Raw genomic sequence first — 21,786 nt, 5'->3', positions numbered from 1 at the left:
GGGTTGAAGGGAAGGGGGTTTAATAGGCCACCCCCCACACTAAGTCATTCACATCGTAAAGCTATTTGAAGGAGGTCAGCATTGACATCAAGGCAACGGGGGGATGGGCAATACAGGCCTGATCTTGCCAGCAATGCCCTCATCGAGAGCAAATTAAAAAAAAGTGATCGTCAAATGATATAGCACAATAAATAGTCCAAAAACATTTTGGTTGCTATGAAGTAAAAATAGAATGCAAATAAATATAAATTAAAAGGCGTAAAAATATAATGTCAGTCACAAAGGAATGTCTATTCCACTTTTATTATTACTGTAAACAAGGCAACTTAGTCTTCAATTACCAAACACATTAATAAAACCCACAAAACATATGTCCAACAGGAACTTTTATCTGTTTAACACTTTACTCCAATTAACCAAAATCTCAAGTATATAAAATCCATTTTAAGGTCTGAAGGTCCATGCACAGTACACCGTCCTGCTCAGACTGTGTCACATTTTTCAATCCAGCAAGTCCAAATGCACATTATCTTTTTGTCCATCTTAGGCTAGTCCGTTTAAAATTTTGCAACCGACTCATCAGCCTCCAGCCGTCAACCTGGGCAAATGCCAACCAATGTTCATCTGCATCGTCGCCCTTGTGGAAAGTGGCAGAATGCGAATAGATGGGGAGCAGTTTAGAAAGGGAAGCGAGACCTCCCAAGCGATACCTTAGGTTTCCTCCTCCTCCTCCTCGTCCTGTGAGGAACCGGCTTTGTTAGCGGTCGATGCTGCAAGCTGTGCTTGCTGGGCTGCCTGCTGCATCTGTAGCCACTCCTGCTGCGCTAGTTCCGCCTGCTGCTGTCGAGCCTGAGGGGAAACGGACAAAGTCAGAGTGGTTCAGATCAGATCTCCCTCACTGGTGGGTGGGACGGAGAAAGTGCACTGGTTTCAGCATCCTTTGGGTTAGGGAGGGTCAAAAAAAAAAAAAAAAATTCAGGTTCCCACTCTAAGGTTAAGTTTGGCCGGCGATGTATTCCGATGGTTGAGAGAGGCTTGTCGATACCATCAAGATCTCTGCACAGATATTAGGAACTGAGGCGATACATTGGACAGCTTGATAATGTGCAATCCTAGATCTCCTACAGGGAGGCAATGCAGCTTCCGTCTGGGTCTATTGGGCACAGCTATGAATTCAATTACTTTGCCCAATTTATTCCCCCCACTATTCTGGTGAAGATTGAGTTTCACTGGCACTGATGGGACGTTGTGCTTGGAGTCCAAGGAGATAGGAGAGGTGCTAAATTAATATTTTACGTCAGTATTCACACAGGAAAAAGACAATGTTGTCGAGGAGAATACTGAGATTCAGGCTACTAGACTAGAAGGGCTTGAGGTTCATAAGGAGGAGGTGTTAACAATTCTGGAAAGGGTGAAAATAGATAAGTCCCCTGGGCCGGATGGGATTTATCCTAGGATTCTCTGGGAAGCTAGGGAGGAGATTGCTGAGCCTTTGGCTTTGATCTTTAAGTCATCTTTGTCTACAGGAATAGTGCCAGAAGACTGGAGGATAGCAAATGTTGTCCCCTTGTTCAAGAAGGGGAGTAGGGACAACCCCGGTAACTATAGACCAGTGAGCCTTACTTCTGTTGTGGGCAAAATCTTGGAAAGGTTTATAAGAGATAGGATGTATAATCATCTGGAAAGGAATAATTTGATTAGACATAGTCAACACGGTTTTGTGAAGGGTAGGTCGTGCCTCACAAACCTTATTGAGTTCTTTGAGAAGGTGACCAAACAGGTGGATGAGGGTAAAGCAGTTGATGTGGTGTATATGGATTTCAGTAAAGCATTTGATAAGGTTGCCCACGGTAGGCTACTGCAGAAAATACGGAGGCATTGGATTCAGGGAGATTTAGCAGTTTGGATCAGAAATTGCCTAGCTGGAAGAAGACAAAGGGTGGTGGTTGATGGGAAGTGTTCGGACTGGAGTCCAGTTACTAGTGGCGTCCCACAAGGATCTGTTTTGGGGCCACTGCCGTTTGTCATTTTTATAAATGACCTGGAGGGGGGCGTAGAAGGAGCCTTTTTCCTCGGATGGTGATGTCTAGCACGAGGGGACATAACTTTAAATTGAAGGGAGATAGATATAGGACAGATGTCAGAGATAGGTTCTTGACTCAGAGAGTAGTTAGGGCGTGGAATGCCCTGCCTGCAACAGTAGTGGACTCGCCAACACTAAGGGCATTCACATGGTCATTGGATAGACATATGGACGATAAGGGAATAGTGTAGATGGGCTTTAGAGTGGTTTCACAGGTCGACGCAACATCGAGGGCCGAAGGGCCTGTACTGCGCTGTAATGTTCTATGTTCTATTTGGTACTTCAGCCATGTGATACTCTTCAAGGTGCCGCCAGCTACTGTTCTCACCTCAGTCAGATGATATGGGTTAAACCCGATTCCAAAGGCTTGCGCACAAAGTGCTGATGGCAGTGCACTCTTTCAGACAACAAAAGATTCTTTGGAATTATTTCATAGCAGGGGAGTTCACTTTGGTGTCTCTTTTAATATTTATCTCTACAACACCAATAGAAAAGTGCTATCTGGTCTTTATCTCATTGTTGCTTGTGAGAGTTTGCTATGCCCAATTTGGCTGCTGCTCTTCCCACATCACGACAATGACTTCAGATGTACACAATTGGCTGGAAAGCACTTTTCTTCGGACTTGAAAAGGTGGAGAAATTTTTAGTCTTTTATCTTTCAACAGCACCATTAACTTGATCTGATTCTGTCTTCATCCCAAATCTATTTTCTGTCAAAGTTTCACAGACTGGTGTTGGGGACAAGGAAAGGATTTTCCCTCAGATTATGGGCTTACTTGCAGGATTCCTTGAAGCGATCTGGGTGATCCTCCAGTGCTGGTCTCATGCACATCCTCGCTCGACCACTGCGCATTCAGCTATCTAGACCATAAATGCTGTACCTGCGTCACTAAACCTTTCCTTCCTCCTTTGAGACACTGTTTATAACATATTTATTTGACCAAGCTTTTTGGTCACCTGTCCTAATATCTTATCTGGTTTTGAATCAAGTTTCATTTGATAATGTCCCGGTGAAGCGTCTTGGGGTGTTTAAAAGTTAAAGAAGCAACGTAAATGCAAGTTATGATCAGCTTGCTTAGTATAGGCTAGGGATCAAACTTGCACCTGTGAGAATCAGTAGCGCATCAGGCAATAGAGATGCACCCACAGTGTAAGGACCCTTCCTCTGTTGATTTTGTTTTCCCCCTCTTTATTTTTTGCTGTTATCATTTTGGTCCATGGATGCTTAATGGACATGTCCCCTAAAGTAGAGCAAGGGAAGTGAGGAATTCAAAAGTTACAAAAAAAAAAGAGAACAGTCTGCTGGCTTTCGGACAGCAGAACAAGACTTTTCGACACCTAGAGAGATTGGTGGGACTCTGTTCGATTGGTTGGCTGGTGGCTAATAAATTGGCCAAAAGGTGGTACTCTGCCTGGTAATAGACGGTGATTGGGTCCTGCCTGATTGGGATGATTTTCAGAGAGCCAGGGGAAGGACAATTGGAGTCCTGGAAGCTCAGTGGAAAGAAAATGCTCTCTCTTTCTCCCTCCCCAGCGTTTTCTCCAGAAAAACTGCATAGCTGTATCCCGAATCTGTAAGTGAAAACCTCGAACTGAAACCAAGTTGAAGGAAGATGTGCTAAAAGACAACTATCTGAAAGACTTTTATCCCATTATTTCCCCCCCCATTTTTCCCCACTGTGTTTGTCTGTCTTGAGTGTGTAAAGGGTGGGATGTGTTTTAGTTGGGGGGGGGGAAAGAAAGAGGGGGAAGGGTTAGGAATTAGATAACAGTTAACTCATTGTATTTGCTTCATATTTAACTATAATTATTGTTACTAATAAAATTAATTATGTTTAAATTTACAAACCTGGTGACTATAGTTATTGGGCAGCCAAGGGCCAAAGACTTTTGGTGTTTTTCCAAGAATGATTTGTTAATTTCTAATACGACTCCAGGTCAAGCAGGGCTGGAATTGACCGTGTTCTAGCACAAGGGGTTGTAACAAAAGCCATTGATCAAATTATTTAAACCTATAATCAAGAGGCATTCACCCAGCCCTGAAGCCAGGCAATTTCCAATACTCCTCACCAATTGCTGATCATTTTCATCCTCAAAGATGCTGAGTGGATTGGAAAAATTGGGAGGCCGTGAAGCTCCATTGCACCCAAGAATGACAATTTAGCCCCAATGAAGAATTACATATCCTGGAAGAGACAGCTGAACTACACTCAAGGGGATTTGCATGGAGTGCATCAGTCAGAGATCGTTGCTGAAATTCCTTCACATCGTAACAGGATCTTGCTTTCACAATTCCAACTAGCAAAGCAGAAGCTCAACATATATGTCTGTTGCACAGAGAGAAACATGTTGTTTTGCTTGCTCCTGGCTATAGCTTACAGTGAATAACTTCAGTGAGTCGGGCCTCACAGAGCAACAACTTCCCATGTTTGACCCCAGTCTGTGCTAAGTTTGTCGACCCCAGCAGTGGTGGTTGCAGCACCATCAATTCTCAGAAGTCTACAGTGGGCGGCACAGTGGCACTGTGGTTAGCACTGCTGCCTCACAGCGCCGAGGACCCGGATTCGATCCCGGCGCCCTGTGCGTGTGAAGTTTGCACATTCTCCCCGTGTTTGCGTGGGTCTCACCCCCACAACCCAAAGAAGTGCCGGGTAGGTGGATTGGCCACGTTAAATTGCCCACGCTGCATATCTTTGGGTTGTGAGAATGAAGCCTATGCAGACACGGGGAGGATTGGCCCATTCCGGTGTTGTATAGAATCCTAGAATTTACAGTGCAGAAGGAGGCCATTCGGCCCATCGAGTCCACACCGGCATCTAAAAGATCATCCTACCTAAGCCCACACCTCCACCCTATCCCCGTAACCCAGCAACCCCACCTAACATTTGGACACTACAAGGCAATTTAGCGTGACCAATCCACCTAACACACATCTTTGGATTGTGGGAGGAAACCGGAGCATTCTTGGTAAACCCCATATTCGGTATAAAATTCCTCTGCCTATTTCCTTTTCTGCTTCAAAAAGCTTCATTTATTTGATCACGTTGTTGACTCTGTCAACCCCAATCTTACTTTCCTGTTCTCTGCGCCTTCTTCTCCTCATTCAGTCAGCATCTGCCTTTCTGAAATGTTTGGATGTTGTTCTGTCCGTTTGGGGCATTAGAGGGATGGTTGTTGTTGGCTGGACTGCAGTCAGGAGGTTAACAGCAGGTCACCTCATCAGAGGCTTAACTGGGAAATGGTGTGTAGCACAGGAATCTAAAATGGGGAATAAATAATTATACCAAATTTGTTTCATAACTTTTGTTTTTACAAAGGCTGCAAAATCATTTGGAAAAACATCTGCCCCAGTCTCCAGTACTACACATCACAGCTAACATTTTTGATGAAGGCAGATGTACTGTTAGTCATGTAGTCATCTGAGTAATATGGAAGAAAGCAACAGTTTGTGGTGCTGATAACGGCTTGAAGACTCCAAGAGTGTCTGGCTGCTGAACAGAAAATAGAATTAAAGGGAACTGCATTTAGAATAGCGGCCACAGTCCAAAATCTAAGTGTCGTTGTTTGGATGCTTTCCGGATTTTGTTACACGGTTTAATGCTTTGCATTTTATGTATTGACAGTATTCACTGATTTATGAAACTGTTGAGTTTTTCACACTTCCTTTTAAAAAAAACGTTCCTTATGATGGCTTTTGTTTCCACTTTTGACAACCAAGACGAGGAGTTCAGGCGAATTGTACATGATACCGCAAAGTGCCAATTTTGAAAAGAGAAATATGGAACTAATGATTGGATATCACCAAACTCAGATATTACTGTAAGAGGACGAATGCTGGGTCAACAGCACCGTTGTTGAGGAGCTGGGTGGGTGGGGGTGACTTGCAGGCGAAACAAAGCTATATCTTTCAAAAATGGAGCAATTTCCTTACTTTTGCGAACAACTCTTGCTGTTGGCGTAGCAGTTCTTCCTCCGGTATCCCAAGATTCTCCAAGCGGGAGCTGGCCTTCCTCCTTTCAAGGGCGACTGTCTTACATTCCCTTAAAACCTCCTTTACTTCAGTTATGTATGATCCAAAGCCTAGACTTTCCAAGGCTGTGGTACAAGGAAACACAGAAAGAAGCTTTTAACATATCCATGGCTACTCAAAAGCTTTTTTGTGAGGTATTAATTTACGCCCGACACGTCTGATTTCAAAATCTTTTCATATCCACATTTGGGATTCATGTTAAATGGAGAACCAGTTCTGTTCCATTTCAGGTTCCTCTTATTCGCTGCCTCTTAGCATTTAGCCTCTCCCGAATACAGACTTCAACTGTGGTTGTTGCACAAGTGTCAGTTATCTCCAATGCTTGTCCATGTGTGAAATTAAGAAAGTGTCAACATAGCATCCAGAGGGTGATACAGCCAGGCCCATCCTAACTCATCCCAATATCAACAGTCAGAAGTCACCAGATAGTGATCTGGCGTGGGAACCCTGACTGATCCTTTTATCATAGTTTTAGTCATTTAGTATAATTCTAGTATCTCTCCCACTGCTCTCTCTCTCCACAAAACTTTGTGGCAACAGGCCCTACATGTGGAGCCACAGGACAGTTGAAAGGCAAATTTGATCTTCATGTTTCCTACTTCAGCCATGCAGCCTTCTGCCAGTACTAGATCAAATCACTAACTACCCCCAGAAAGGTAGAGAGGAGAAACCTGGGCAGAAGTGGATGTTGATCAGCTCAACTCTTCGCTCGATTTGTCAGATGGAAACTAACTTAGTCAAAAGACCCTTCACAAACTTCCAATTTACAAGATTCAATATGAACACTGTCAAATGGCTTTTGCTGAGCATCAGATCCATTTACGGATCACGTTCTGTAATATGACTGATTGAATCTCAGGCAACAATTCTAAGGTTTCTGCTGGCCCCTTCCATCGCCAGGGATACTCAGGGCAATCGATCTCCCAACAACTCAGCACAACATGGTACTTTCCTGCTTTGAATGGCTCAGTTAATTAGCAAACCCAGTGAGCCATCAGGCAAAACACAATCCAATAGGCTTTCCTCAGCTGCCAGTAATCTACGTTGGGGACACAATCAGATATGCAACTCTGAAGGTTTGCTTTTCAATCCAATTAACTGTAGACAGAATGGGTACACTGTGTCATCAGTTTTAGACCACAAGCCAGGCGAATATCCAAGTCAAGCCCAAACTTACGTAAACTTCCACCCAAGACTGGTACTAATGCAGACTTGACAATAAGTTGCTGACCTGTTTGCCTCGGTAATGCCACAGGTCACAAGGTTATCCAGTAAGATCTCACCTGCTGTAACTCCTTGGGAGGCAGATGTTTAATTTTATACTGCCAGCTTTCCCCCTCCATAATCCTGCAAGTTGCTAGAACTGCTTTTGAATTAAAAAAAAAAAAATCCAATTAAGGGGCAATTTAGCGTGGCCAATCCACCTACCCTGTGGGGGCGAGACCCATGCAGACACGGGGAGAATGTGCAAACTCCACACAGATAGCGACCCGGGGCCGGGATCGAACCTGGGTCCTCGGTGCCGTGAGGCAGCAGTGCTAACCACCATGCAGCTTCCTTTGAAATATTATTGATGGAATAAACTTCCACATCTTTTCTAATAAGAGTATTTCTGAGTATCCAGATCTCAACAACTCAGCAAGTTCTCTTCATCTCCCCTTTAGCCCTGCACCCAAAGTATTTCTGATGCACTTTCAGTGGGGAAAAACTACTCAAAGATCAACAGCTTTCTTTATATAACGCAAAGGCACTGAGGTGGAAGATCAGCCATGATCCTGTTGAATAGCAGAGCAAGCTGGAGGGACCGAATGGCCCACTCCTATTTCCTTTGCTCCTGAAGGATCTGACAACGCTTAACAAAGGGAGGGGTAGCAGAATATTAGAGGCACGAGGGAGTGAGAAATCATTGCCTGGGAATGGCTCACCTGCACACAGCATGTGCACAGCCCAAGAGGCCACAAATAGATGAAACAAAAATAAAGGCTGCCTAATTTGGCCCAAAAATAAAAGAACTATCAAAATTCAAGATTGTGTTTTGGTAATGTTAGTCATAGAATCACTACAGTGCAGAAGGAGGCCATTCTGTCCATCGAACGAGCACTCTACCCATGTCCACCCTGCCCTATCCCCATAATTCCATAACCTGACCTGCACATCCCTGGACACTAAGGGGCAATTTGGCAAGGCCAATCCACACAACCTGCACATCTTTGGACAGTGGGTAGATATCGGAGCACCCGGAGGAAACCCACGCAGACACGGGAGAAAGTGTAAACCCAACAGAGACAGTCATCCAAGGCCGGAATTGAACCCAGCTCCCTGCTGCTGTGAAGCAGCAGTGCTAACCACTGAACCACCGTGCCCCCCAAGTCACTCAAGCCCTCAAGACAGACAACAAAGAAAAACCCGTAATGACTAGGTGAGGATTATTAATTTTAGTCACCCACAGCACTTGTGGCTTGGCAGCACCAAAGTCCCCAGTTGATATGATGTGTCATCCAAAAGTCCTCTGGTTGCAATCACAATTGTTAGTACAGTTCTAAAGATGAATTTAACATAATTTCCTGATTGAATGCAAGAATAAAGTCCTTCTCACTGAGTGCAACAGTTCTTTACAACTCCAAAGGTACCATCACATAATAAAGTTCATAATTTAGCATGGTCATTTGTAGACTAGAACCAGAGCAGCTGGATTCCAATACAGTCCTGTGTTTGTGGCACTATCTAGAGAAAACAATGGGGCAATAGAGGTAGTAACTTCAAAGTAGAGAGATAGAGAAATGGACACATACCTGCCAAAAGCCAACTCCACTGAGTGAATAACAAAGGGAAAGGAACAGTCTAACTCTCTAACTAACTAAAACAAGAGTTAGAGAAAAAGAGCGAGAGGGCTAACATCAGAACTGCAATATGTTGCACACAAAGTCTTGTGAAAGAAGCAGCCATATCCCGCCTTCGCTGAACCTATAGAGTATTTCCAGACTGGGCCAATTATTAGTTGTATTTTGCTCATCAATGTACTTAAAATCAGATGTTGTTTGGGAAAGGAGGTGGCTGAGTTCAGGTAAAGTAAGTATTGGGGAATCAAGGGGTAGTAAAATGTGCCTGTATCATCATCAGTATACTCAAATGTCATGGCATATTAAAGACCTTCTTGTTGTATGTGCTTTGTCTTTCTTTTAAGCTAATAAATATACCTTATTAATTGTTCACAAGACTGGACTGTTTCTTATGGCGTTGCACTGTTTCTTACATTATATCAGAGAAAAAAAGCACATACACCATGTTACACCTCTGGGTTTTGGGACACACTTACATTTATCAGCGTGGTTCTTAACATGGTCACACAGGCGAGATAGCAGAAGGGGCAAATAAAGGTCAGTTATCGCCTGAAAACAAGGACAAAATGTCATTGCAATTCCATTGGTTTCCTCACAGTAAATCACATACCTTGCATGATATGTTCTGGTGAGATGGTTTTCTTATCAGACTTATTGCAGATTTCATTAGCTTCAGAAGATATCAAATGAATAAATTCAGTGCAGCAGTTCACCACCATTTCTCTGGCATCATTCGCTACCCTGACATTGGGTAGAATCTGTTTGATAATCTTATTGATGGCAGCTCTTGGAATAGTTAAATCATCATCATTATTACCTGAAGCTGAGGCCATAGTTCTTTATTTCATATGGACTGGTGTTACACGTTGCTTCTAAAATAAAAAGGCAAATCCTCGTCACAAGGTTGACGTGCACCAAATCCACGGAAAACTGATTTATTGACACTAAACAGGATTTAATCAGGTAGGATTCCAGGACATGTGGTTTAGAGACCAAGGTAGGAATTAAATATGATCTTGCCATCCTGGAGAAAAATGCAAAAATATAAAATATTAAAACATAAATGCCTCAACAATAGGAAACTAATGGACTATCACAGAACTTTCATCAATATGAAATGTGGCTAAACTTGGTGCATGAAGAAAATAAACAGACTTGGTAAGCTTCAGTGAAGTGGGTGTTTCCACTGCGGGAGCAGAATGTGGATGAAGGATTACACCCAAATTTAGAGGAGTCCAATTTAGTTAATACTCATCCTGGTTTTCAAATCCATCTCCAGCCCCATCCATATCTCTGTAACCTCCAATCCTTTGATCCTCACAAATCTCAGCACTCCTAGAATTTGGACTCGATTATCAACGATTTTAATCATTGCCTGCCAAGGCCCTGGGATTCATTCTACAAAACCACTCCACTCCTCTCCAACCTTCTTTAAGGGTGCTTCTTAAAACTAGCACCTCCAACCAAGCTTGTGAGAAGCATGTCGTAACATCAAATTATATTGAAAAAATTACTGTGCAGGAGGCACCTTGGACCATTTATTTTGTAAAAGGCACTATAGAAATGCACTTGTTGAGGTGAGGGGGTGGCGGTGGGGGAGGCTGAGGGGTGGGGGAGACGGAGGAGGGGGGGGTGAGACGGAGGAGGGGGGGGTGAGACGGAGGAGGGGGGGGTGAGACGGAGGAGGGGGGGGTGAGACGGAGGAGGGGGGGGTGAGACGGAGGAGGGGGGGGTGAGACGGAGGAGGGGGGGGTGAGACGGAGGAGGGGGGGGTGAGACGGAGGAGGGGGGGGTGAGACGGAGGAGGGGGGGGTGAGACGGAGGAGGGGGGGGTGAGACGGAGGAGGGGGGGGTGAGACGGAGGAGGGGGGGGTGAGACGGAGGAGGGGGGGGGTGAGACGGAGGAGGGGGGGGTGAGACGGAGGAGGGGGGGGTGAGACGGAGGAGGGGGGGGTGAGACGGAGGAGGGGGGGGTGAGACGGAGGAGGGGGGGGTGAGACGGAGGAGGGGGGGGTGAGACGGAGGAGGGGGGGGTGAGACGGAGGAGGGGGGGGTGAGACGGAGGAGGGGGGGTGAGACGGAGGAGGGGGGGGTGAGACGGAGGAGGGGGGGGTGAGACGGAGGAGGGGGGGGTGAGACGGAGGAGGGGGGGGTGAGACGGAGGAGGGGGGGGTGAGACGGAGGAGGGGGGGGTGAGACGGAGGAGGGGGGGGTGAGACGGAGGAGGGGGGGGTGAGACGGAGGAGGGGGGGGTGAGACGGAGGAGGGGGGGGTGAGACGGAGGAGGGGGGGTGAGACGGAGGAGGGGGGGGTGAGACGGAGGAGGGGGGGTGAGACGGAGGAGGGGGGGGTGAGACGGAGGAGGTGGGGGTGAGACGGAGGAGGGGGGGGGTGAGACGGAGGAGGGGGGGGTGAGACGGAGGAGGGGGGGGTGAGACGGAGGAGGGGGGGGTGAGACGGAGGAGGGGGGGGTGAGACGGAGGAGGGGGGGGTGAGACGGAGGAGGGGGGGGGTGAGACGGAGGAGGGGGGGGGTGAGACGGAGGAGGGGGGGGTGAGACGAAGGAGGGGGGGGTGAGACGAAGGAGGGGGGGGTGAGACGGAGGAGGGGGGGGTGAGACGGAGGAGGGGGGGGTGAGACGGAGGAGGGGGGGGTGAGACGGAGGAGGGGGGGTGAGACGGAGGAGGGGGGGTGAGACGGAGGAGGGGGGGTGAGACGGAGGAGGGGGGGGTGAGACGGAGGAGGGGGGGGTGAGACGGAGGAGGGGGGGGTGAGACGGAGGGGGGGGGGGGAGACGGAGGAGGGGGGGGTGAGACGGAGGAGGGGGGGGTGAGACGGAGGAGGGGGGGGTGAGACGGAGGAGGGGGGGGTGAGACGGAGGAGGGGGGGGTGAGACGGAGGAGGGGGGGGGTGAGACGGAGGAGGGGGGGTGAGACGGAGGAGGGGGGGGGTGAGACGGAGGAGGGGGGGGGTGAGACGGAGGAGGGGGGGTGAGACAGAGGGGGGGGTGAGACGGAGGAGGGGGGGTGAGACGGAGGAGGGGGGGGTGAGACGGAGGAGGGGGGGGTGAGACGGAGGAGGGGGGGGTGAGACGGAGGAGGGGGGGGTGAGACGGAGGAGGGGGGGGTGAGACGGAGGAGGGGGGGGTGAGACGGAGGAGGGGGGGTGAGACGGAGGAGGGGGGGTGAGACGGAGGAGGGGGGGGGTGAGACGGAGGAGGGGGGGGGTGAGACGGAGGAGGGGGGGGTGAGACGGAGGAGGGGGGGGTGAGACGGAGGAGTGAGACGGAGGAGGGGGGGTGAGACGGAGGAGGGGGGGGGTGAGACGGAGGAGGGGGGGTGAGACGGAGGAGGGGGGGGTGAGACGGAGGAGTGAGACGGAGGAGGGGGGGGTGAGACGGAGGAGGGGGGGGTGAGACGGAGGAGGGGGGGGTGAGACGGAGGAGGGGGGGGTGAGACGGAGGAGTGAGACGGAGGAGGGGGGGGTGAGACGGAGGAGGGGGGGGAGACGGAGGAGGGGGGGGGAGACGGAGGAGGGAGGGGGGGGAGACGGAGGAGGGGGGGGGAGACGGAGGAGGGGGGGTGGTGAGACGGAGGGGGGGGGTGAGACGGAGGGGGGGGGTGAGACGGAGGGGGGGGTGAGACGGAGGGGGGGGTGAGACGGAGGAGGGGGGTGAGACGGAGGAGGGGGGTGAGACGGAGGAGGGGGGGTGAGACGGAGGAGGGGGGGGTGAGACGGAGGAGGGGGGGGTGAGACGGAGGAGGGGGGGGTGAGACGGAGGAGGGGGGGGTGAGACGGAGGAGGGGGGGGTGAGACGGAGGAGGGGGGGGTGAGACGGAGGAGGGGGGGGTGAGACGGAGGAGGGGGGGTGAGACGGAGGAGGGGGGGGTGAGACGGAGGAGGGGGGGGTGAGACGGAGGAGGGGGGGGTGAGACGGAGGAGGGGGGGGGTGAGACGGAGGAGGGGGGGGTGAGACGGAGGAGGGGGGGGTGAGACGGAGGAGGGGGGGGTGAGACGGAGGAGGGGGGGTGAGACGGAGGAGGGGGGGTGAGACGGAGGAGGGGGGGTGAGACGGAGGAGGGGGGGTGAGACGGAGGAGGGGGGGTGAGACGGAGGAGGGGGGGTGAGACGGAGGAGGGGGGGTGAGACGGAGGAGGGGGGGGTGAGACGGAGGAGGGGGGGGTGAGACGGAGGAGGGGGGGGTGAGACGGAGGAGGGGGGGGTGAGACGGAGGAGGGGGGGGTGAGACGGAGGGGGAGGGGGTGAGACGGAGGTGGGGGGGTGAGACGGAGGAGGGGGGGGGTGAGACGGAGGAGGGGGGGGTGAGACGGAGGAGGGGGGGGTGAGACGGAGGAGGGGGGGGTGAGACGGAGGAGGGGGGGGTGAGACGGAGGAGGGGGGGGTGAGACGGAGGAGGGGGGGGTGAGACGGAGGAGGGGGGGGTGAGACGGAGGAGGGGGGGGTGAGACGGAGGAGGGGGGGGTGAGACGGAGGAGGGGGGGGTGAGACGGAGGAGGGGGGGGTGAGACGGAGGAGGGGGGGGTGAGACGGAGGAGGGGGGGGTGAGACGGAGGAGGGGGGGGTGAGACGGAGGAGGGGGGGGTGAGACGGAGGAGGGGGGGGTGAGACGGAGGAGGGGGGGGTGAGACGGAGGAGGGGGGGGTGAGACGGAGGAGGGGGGGGTGAGACGGAGGAGGGGGGGGTGAGACGGAGGAGGGGGGGGTGAGACGGAGGAGGGGGGGGTGAGACGGAGGAGGGGGGGGTGAGACGGAGGAGGGGGGGGTGAGACGGAGGAGGGGGGGGTGAGACGGAGGAGGGGGGGGTGAGACGGAGGAGGGGGGGGTGAGACGGAGGAGGGGGGGGTGAGACGGAGGAGGGGGGGGTGAGACGGAGGAGGGGGGGTGAGACGGAGGAGGGGGGGGTGAGACGGAGGAGGGGGGGTGAGACGGAGGAGGGGGGGGTGAGACGGAGGAGGGGGGGGTGAGACGGAGGAGGGGGGGGGGGGTGAGACGGAGGGGAGGGGGGGGTGAGACGGAGGAGGGGGGGGGTGAGACGGAGGAGGGGGGGTGAGACGGAGGAGGGGGGGTGAGACGGAGGAGGGGGGGGTGAGACGGAGGAGGGGGGGTGAGAGACGGAGGAGGGGGGGTGAGACGGAGGAGGGGGGGGTGAGACGGAGGAGGGGGGGGGTGAGACGGAGGAGGGGGGGGTGAGACGGAGGAGGGGGGGGTGAGACGGAGGAGGGGGGGGTGAGACGGAGGAGGGGGGGTGAGACGGAGGAGGGGGGGGTGAGACGGAGGAGGGGGGGGGTGAGACGGAGGAGGGGGGGGTGAGACGGAGGAGGGGGGGGTGAGACGGAGGAGGGGGGGGGTGAGACGGAGGAGGGGGGGGTGAGACGGAGGAGGGGGGGGTGAGACGGAGGAGGGGGGGGTGAGACGGAGGAGGGGGGGTGAGACGGAGGAGGGGGGGGGGGTGAGACGGAGGAGGGGGGGGGTGAGACGGAGGAGGGGGGGGTGAGACGGAGGAGGGGGGGTGAGACGGAGGAGGGGGGGTGTGAGACGGAGGAGGGGGGGGGTGAGACGGAGGAGGGGGGGTGAGACGGAGGAGGGGGGGGTGAGACGGAGGAGGGGGGGGTGAGACGGAGGAGGGGGGGTTGAGACGGAGGAGGGGGGGGTGAGACGGAGGAGGGGGGGGTGAGCGGAGGAGGGGGGGGGTGAGACGGAGGAGGGGGGGGGTGAGACGGAGGAGGGGGGGGTGAGACGGAGAGGGGGGGGTTGAGACGGAGGAGGGGGGGGGAGACGGAGGAGGGGGGGGTGAGACGGAGGAGGGGGGGTGAGACGGAGGAGGGGGGGGTGAGACGGAGGAGGGGGGGGTGAGACGGAGGAGGGGGGGGTGAGACGGAGGAGGGGGGTGAGACGGAGGAGGGGGGGTGAGACGGAAGGGGGGGGGTGAGACGGAGGAGGGGGGGGTGAGACGGAGGAGGGGGGGTGAGACGGAGGGGGGGTGTGAGACGGAGGGGGGGTGTGAGACGGAGGGGGGTGTGAGACGGAGGGGGGGGGTGAGACGGAGGGGGGGGGTGAGACGGAGGGGGGGGGTGAGACGGGAGGGGGGGGGGTGAGACGGAGGGGGGGGTGAGGTGAGACGGAGGGGGGGGGTGAGACGGAGGGGGGGGGGTGAGACGGAGGGGGGGGGTGAGACGGGAGGGGGGGGGTGAGACGGAGGGGGGGGGTGAGACGAGGGGGGGGTGAGACGGAGGGGGGGGGTGAGACGGAGGAGGGGGGTGAGACGGAGGAGGGGGGGTGAGGTGAGACGGAGGAGGGGGGGGGGAGACGGAGGGGGGGGGTGAGACGGAGGAGGGGGGGGGTGAGACGGAGGAGGGGGGGGGTGAGACGGAGGAGGGGGGGGGTGAGACGGAGGAGGGGGGGGTGAGACGGAGGTGGGGGGGGTGAGACGGAGGAGGGGGGGGGGTGAGACGAGGGGGGGGGGTGAGACGGAGGAGGGGGGGGGGTGAGACGGAGGGGGGGGGAGGGGGAGGGGGTGAGACGGAGGAGGGGGGGGTGAGACGGAGGTGGGGGGGGGTGAGACGGAGGTGGGGGGGGGGTGAGCGGAGGTGGGGGGGGGGTGAGACGGAGGAGGGGGGGTGAGACGGAGGAGGGGGGGTGAGACGGAGGAGGGGGGGTGAGACGGAGGAGGGGGGGGGGGTGAGACGGAGGGAGGGGGGGGGGGTGAGACGGAGGAGGGGGGGTGAGACGGAGGAGGGGGGGGTGAGACGGAGGAGGGGGGGGTGAGACGGAGGAGGGGGGGGTGAGACGGAGGAGGGGGGGGTGAGACGGAGGAGGGGGGGGTGAGACGGAGGAGGGGGGGGTGAGACGGAGGAGGGGGGGGGTGAGACTGAGGAGGGGGGGGGGTGAGACGGAGGAGGGGGGGGGTGAGACGGAGGAGGGGGGGGGTGAGACGGAGGAGGGGGGGGGTGAGACGGAGGAGGGGGGGGTGAGACGGTAGGGAGGGGGGGGTGGGAGGAGGGGGGGGGTGAGACGGAGGAGGGGGGGGGTGAGACGGAGGAGGGGGGGGTGGGAGGAGGGGGGGGGGTGAGACGGAGGAGGGGGGGGTGAGACGGAGGAGGGGGGGGAGAGACGGAGGAGGGGGGGGAGAGACGGAGGAGGGGGGGGGAGAGACGGAGGAGGGGGGGGGTGAGACGAGGAGGGGGGGTGAGACGGAGGAGGGGGGGTGAGGCGGAGGAGGGGGGGGTGAGACGGAGGAGGGGGGGGTGAGACGGAGGAGGGGGGGGTGAGACGGAGGAGGGGGGAGGCTGGGGGGGGGTGGGGGGAGGCTGGGGGTGGGGGTGGGGAGGCTTGGGGGGAGGCTGGGTGGGTGTGGGGGGAGGCTGGGTGGGGTGTGGGGGGAGGCTGGGGGAGGCTGGGGGGGGTGGGGGAGGCTGGGGGTGGGGGTGGGGAGGCTGGGGGTGGGGAGGCTGGGGGTGGGGGAGGCTGGGGGTGGGGGAGGCTGGGGGTGGGGAGGCTGGGGGTGGGGGAGGCTGGGGGTGGGGTGGGGGAGGCTGGGGGTGGGGGTGGGGGAGGCTGGGGGTGGGGGGTGGGGGAGGCTGGGGGTGGGGGTGGGGGAGGCTGGGGGTGGGGGAGGCTGGGGTGGGGGTGGGGGAGGCTGGGGGTGGGGGTGGGGGAGGCTGGGGGTGGGGGTGGGGGAGGCTGGGGGTGGGGGTGGGGGAGGCTGGGGGTGGGGGTGGGGAGCTGGGGGTGGGGGTGGGGGAGGCTGGGGGTGGGGGTGGGGGAGGCTGGGGGTGGGGGTGGGGGGAGGCTGGGGTGGGGGTGGGGAGGCTGGGGGTGGGGGTGGGGAGGCTGGGGGGTGGGGGAGGCTGGGGGTGGGGGAGGCTGGGGGTGGGGGAGGCTGGGGGTGGGGGAGGCTGGGGGGTGGGGGGAGGCTGGGGGTGGGGGAGGCTGGGGGTGGGGGTGGGGGAGGCTGGGGGTGGGGGTGGGGGAGGCTGGGGGGTGGGGGAGGCTGGGGGTGGGGGTGGGGGAGGCTGGGGGTGGGGGTGGGGGAGGCTGGGGGTGGGGGTGGGGGAGGCTGGGGGTGGGGGTGGGGGAGGCTGAGGGTGGGGGTGGGGGAGGCTGGGGTGGGGGTGGGGGAGGCTGGGGGTGGGGGTGGGGGAGGCTGGGGGGTGGGGTGGGGGAGGCTGGGGGTGGGGGTGGGGGAGGCTGGGGGTGGGGGTGGGGGAGGCTGGGGGTGGGGGGAGGCTGGGGGTGGGGGAGGCTGGGGGTGGGGGTGGGGGAGGCTGGGGGTGGGGGTGGGGGAGGCTGGGGTGGGGTGGGGGAGGCTGGGGGTGGGGGAGGCTGGGGGTGGGGGTGGGGGAGGCTGGGGGTGGGGGTGGGGGAGGCTGGGGGTGGGGGTGGGGGAGGCTGAGGGTGGGGGTGGGGGAGGCTGGGGGTGGGGGTGGGGGAGGCTGGGGGTGGGGGTGGGGGAGGCTGGGGGTGGGGGTGGGGGAGGCTGGGGGTGGGGGAGGCTGGGGGTGGGGGTGGGGGAGGCTGGGGGTGGGGGTGGGGGAGGCTGGGGGTGGGGAGGCTGGGGGTGGGGGTGGGGGAGGCTGGGGGTGGGGGTGGGGGAGGCTGGGGGTGGGGGTGGGGGAGGCTGGGGGTGGGGGTGGGGGAGGCTGGGGTGGGGGTGGGGGAGGCTGGGGTGGGGTGGGGAGGCTGGGGGTGGGGGGGGGGGAGGCTGGGGGTGGGGGTGGGGGAGGCTGGGGGTGGGGGTGGGGGAGGCTGGGGGTGGGGGTGGGGGAGGCTGGGGGTGGGGGTGGGGAGGCTGGGGGTGGGGGTGGGGAGGCTGGGGGTGGGGTGGGGGAGGCTGGGGGGGATGGGGGAGGCTGGGGGGGGATGGGGGAGGCTGGGGGGGGATGGGGGAGGCTGGGGGGGGGATGGGGGAGGCTGGGGGGGGTGGGGGGAGGCTGGGGGGGGGGTGGGGGAGGCTGGGGGGGGGGTGGGGGAGGCTGGGGGGGGGTGGGGGAGGCTGGGGGGGGGTGGGGGAGGCTGGGGGGGGGTGGGGGAGGCTGGGGGGGGTGGGGGAGGCTGGGGGGGGTGGGAGCGTGGCTGGTGGGGGTGGGGAGGCTGGGGGGGTGGAGTGGGTGGGGAGGCTGGGGGGGGGGGTGGGGTGGGGAGGCGGGGGGGGGTGGGGTGGGGAGGCTGGGGGGGGTGGGGTGGGGAGGCTGGGGGGGGTGGGGTGGGGAGGCTGGGGGGGGGTGGGGTGGGGAGGCTGGGGGGGGGGTGGGGTGGGGAGGCTGGGGGGGGGGTGCGGTGGGGAGGCTGGGGGGGGGTGCGGTGGGGAGGCTGGGGGGGGGTGCGGTGGGGAGGCTGGGGGGGGGGTGGGGTGGGGAGGCTGGGGGGGGGGTGGGGGTGGGGGAGGTGGGGGGGGGTGGGTGGGGGGGGTGGGGTGGGGTGGGGCTGGGTGGGGGTGGGGTGGGGAGGCTGGGGGGGGGTGGGGGGGGAGGCTGGGGGGGGGGTGGGGGTGGGAGGCTGGGGGGGGGGTGGGGTGGGAGGCTGGGGGGGGGTGGGGTGGGAGGCTGGGGGGGGGGGGGGGTGGGGTGGGAGGCTGGGGGGGGGGTGGGGTGGGAGGCTGGGGGGGTGGGGTGGGAGGCTGGGGGGGGGGTGGGGTGGGAGGCTGGGGGGGGGCGTGGGGGTGGGAGGCTGGGGGGGGGGCGTGGGGTGGGAGGCTGGGGGGGTGCGGTGGGGAGGCTGGAGGGGGTGCGGTGGGGAGGCGGGGGGGGTGCGGTGGGGAGGCGGGGGGGGGTGCGGTGGGGAGGCTGGGGGGGGGTGGGGTGGGGAGGCTGGGGGGGGGTGGGGTGGGGAGGCTGGGGGGGGGTGGGGTGGGGAGGCTGGGGGGGGGGTGGGGTGGGGAGGCTGGGGGGGGGTGGGGTGGGGAGGCTGGGGGGGGGTGGGGTGGGGGGGGGGTGGGGTGGGGAGGTGGGGGGGGGGGTGGGGTGGGGAGGTTGGGGGGGGGGGTGGGGTGGGGAGGCTGGGGGGGGGTGGGGTGGGGGGGGGGTGGGGTGGGGAGGGGGGGTGGGGTGGGAGGCTGGGGGGGGTGGGGTGGGGAGGCTGGGGGGGGGTGGGGTGGGAGGCTGGGGGGGGGTGGGTGGGAGGCTGGGGGGGGGGTGGGGTGGGAGGCTGGGGGGGGGGGTGGGGTGGGAGGCTGGGGGGGGGGGGTGGGGTGGGAGGCTGGGGGGGGGGGTGGGGTGGGAGGCTGGGGGGGGGGGTGGGGTGGGAGGCTGGGGGGGGGGTGGGGGGGGGGGTGGGGTGGAGGCTGGGGGGGGGGGGGTGGGGTGGGAGGCTGGGGGGGGGGGTGGGGTGGGAGGCTGGGGGGGGGGGGGTGGGGTGGGAGGCTGGGGGGGGGGGGGTGGGGTGGGAGGCTGGGGGGGGGGGTGGGGTGGGAGGCTGGGGGGGGGGGGTGGGTGGGAGGCTGGGGGGGCGGGGGTGGGGTGGGAGGCTGGGGGGGGGGTGGGGTGGGAGGCTGGGGGGGGGGGGGTGGGGTGGGAGGCTGGGGGGGGGGTGGGGTGGGAGGCTGGGGGGGGGGGGTGGGGTGGGAGGCTGGGGGGGGGGTGGGGTGGAGGCTGGGGGGGGGGTGGGGTGGGAGGCTGGGGGGGGGGGTGGGGTGGGAGGCTGGGGGGGGGTGTGGGGTGGGAGGCTGGGGGGGGGTGGGGTGGGAGGCTGGGGGGGGGGGTGGGGTGGGAGGCTGGGGGGGGGGGTGGGGTGGGAGGCTGGGGGGGGGGGTGGGGTGGGAGGCTGGGGGGGGGGGGTGGGGTGGGAGGCTGGGGGGGGGGGTGGGGTGGGAGGCTGGGGGGGGGTGGGGTGGGAGGCTGGGGGGGGGGGGGTGGGGTGGGAGGCTGGGGGGGGGTGGGAGGCTGGGGGTGGGGTGGGAGGCTGGGGGTGGGGTGGGAGGCTGGGGGTGGGGTGGGAGGCTGGGGGTGGGGTGGGAGGCTGGGGGTGGGGGTGGGAGGCTGGGGTGGGGTGGGAGGGCTGGGGGGGGGGGTGGGGTGGGAGGCTGGGGGGGGTGGGTGGGGTGGGTGGGAGGGTGGGGGGGGGGTGGGGTGGGAGGGTGGGGGGGGGGGGGTGGGGTGGGAGGGGGGGGTGGGGTGGGAGGGGGGGGTGGGGTGGGAGGGTGGGGGGGGGGGGGTGGGGTGGGAGGCTGGGGGGGGGGTGGGGTGGGGAGGCTGGGGGGGGGGGTGGGGGTGGGGAGGCTGGGGGGGGGGTGGGGGTGGGGGAGGCTGGGGGGGGGGGGGTGGGGTGGGGAGGCTGGGGGGGGGGGTGGGGTGGGGAGGCTGGGGGGGGGGGGTGGGGTGGGGAGGCTGGGGGGGGGGGGGGTGGGGTGGGGAGGCGTGGGGAGGCTGGGGGGGGTGGGTGGGGAGGCTGGGGGGGGGGTGGGTGGGGAGGCTGGGGGGGGGGTGGGGTGGGGAGGCTGGGGGGGGGGTGGGGTGGGGAGGCTGGGGGGGGTGGGGTGGGGAGCTGGGGGGGGGTGGGGTGGGGAGGCTGGGGGGGGGGTGGGGTGGGGAGGCTGGGGGGGGTGGGGTGGGGAGGCTGGGGGGGGGGTGGGGTGGGGAGGCTGGGGGGGGGTGGGGTGGGGAGGCTGGGGGGGGGGTGGGGTGGGGAGGCTGGGGGGGGGGTGGGGTGGGGAGGCTGGGGGGGGTTGGGGTGGGGAGGCTGGGGGGGGTTGGGGTGGGGAGGCTGGGGGGGGTTGGGGTGGGGAGGCTGGGGGGGGTTGGGGTGGGGAGGCTGGGGGGGTTGGGGTGGGGAGGCTGGGGGGGGTTGGGGTGGGGAGGCTGGGGGGGGTTGGGGTGGGGAGGCTGGGGGGGTTGGGGTGGGGAGGCTGGGGAGGCTGGGGGGGGTGGGGTGTGGGGAGGGCTGGGGGGGGGGTGGGGTGGGGAGGCTGGGGGGGGGTGGGGTGGGAAGGCTGGGGGGGGGTGGGGTGGGGAGGCTGGGGGGGGGGTGGGGTGGGGAGGCTGGGGGGGGGGGTGGGGTGGGGAGGCTGGGGGGGGGGTGGGGTGGGGAGGCTGGGGGGGGGGTGGGGTGGGGAGGCTGGGGGGGGGGGTGGGGTGGGGAGGCTGGGGGGGGGGTGGGGGGTGGGGAGGCTGGGGGGGGGGGGTGGGGTGGGGAGGCTGGGGGGGGGGGGGTGGGGGTGGGGAGGCTGGGGGGGGGGGTGGGGTGGGGAGGCTGGGGGGGGGGGGTGGGGGGGGTGGGGTGGGGAGGCTGGGGGGGGGGGGGTGGGGGTGGGGAGGGGCTGGGGGGGGGGTGGGGGGAGGCTGGGGGGGGGGGGGGGGGGAGGCTGGGGGGGGGGGGGGGGCTGGGGGGGGGGTGGGGAGGCTGGGGGGGGGTGGGGGAGGGGCTGGGGGGGGGTGGGGGGGCTGGGGGGGGGGTGGGGAGGGGGGGGGGGGTGGGGGAGGCTGGGGGGGGGGGGTGGGGGGAGGCTGGGGGGGGGGGGTGGGGGAGGCAGGGGGGGGTGGGGGAGGCAGGGGGGGGTGGGGGAGGAGGGGGGGGTGGGGAGGCAGGGGGGGGTGGGGGAGGCAGGGGGGGGTGGGGGAAGAGGGTGGGGGGTGGGGAAGAGGGTGGGGGGGGGGGGGAAGAGGGTGGGGGGGGGGGGGAAGAGGGTGGGGGGGGGGAAGAGGGTGGGGGGGGGGGAAGAGGGGGGGGGGGGGAAGAGGGTGGGGGGGGGGGGAAGAGGGTGGGGGGGGGGGGGAAGAGGTGGGGGGGGGGGAAGAGGGGTGGGGGGGGGGGGAAGAGGGTGGGGGGGGGGGGGGAAGAGGGTGGGGGGGGGGGGGAAGAGGGTGGGGGGGGGGGAAGAGG

At 61.7% G+C, this 21,786-nt stretch overlaps 1 protein-coding gene across 3 annotated transcripts in view; it reads right to left on the bottom strand.

The window, feature by feature from the left end:
• Nucleotides 1–270: 270 nt before the first annotated feature.
• Nucleotides 271–21,786, bottom strand: part of LOC140403212 (protein Dr1-like) — a 26,435-nt gene continuing 4,919 nt past the window's right edge. For 2 of the 3 annotated variants that reach the window (XM_072490967.1, XM_072490966.1), the window contains exons 2-4: nucleotides 9,564–9,977; nucleotides 6,015–6,178; nucleotides 271–849 (exon numbers count right to left, since the gene is read on the bottom strand). In XM_072490967.1, coding sequence (XP_072347068.1) covers nucleotides 712–849; nucleotides 6,015–6,178; nucleotides 9,564–9,786 — 525 coding nt within the window. In that variant the 5' untranslated portion in view covers nucleotides 9,787–9,977 and the 3' untranslated portion in view covers nucleotides 271–711. Of the gene's footprint in view, nucleotides 850–5,155; nucleotides 5,342–6,014; nucleotides 6,179–9,563; nucleotides 9,978–21,786 lie in introns of all 3 variants that reach the window. The other variant, XR_011938263.1, reaches the window with a different exon arrangement.

This window comes from Scyliorhinus torazame, chromosome 27 (genome assembly GCF_047496885.1).
Source record: "Scyliorhinus torazame isolate Kashiwa2021f chromosome 27, sScyTor2.1, whole genome shotgun sequence".
Taxonomy (NCBI): domain Eukaryota; kingdom Metazoa; phylum Chordata; class Chondrichthyes; order Carcharhiniformes; family Scyliorhinidae; genus Scyliorhinus; species Scyliorhinus torazame.
This window is presented reverse-complemented; position numbering and strand designations above follow the sequence as displayed.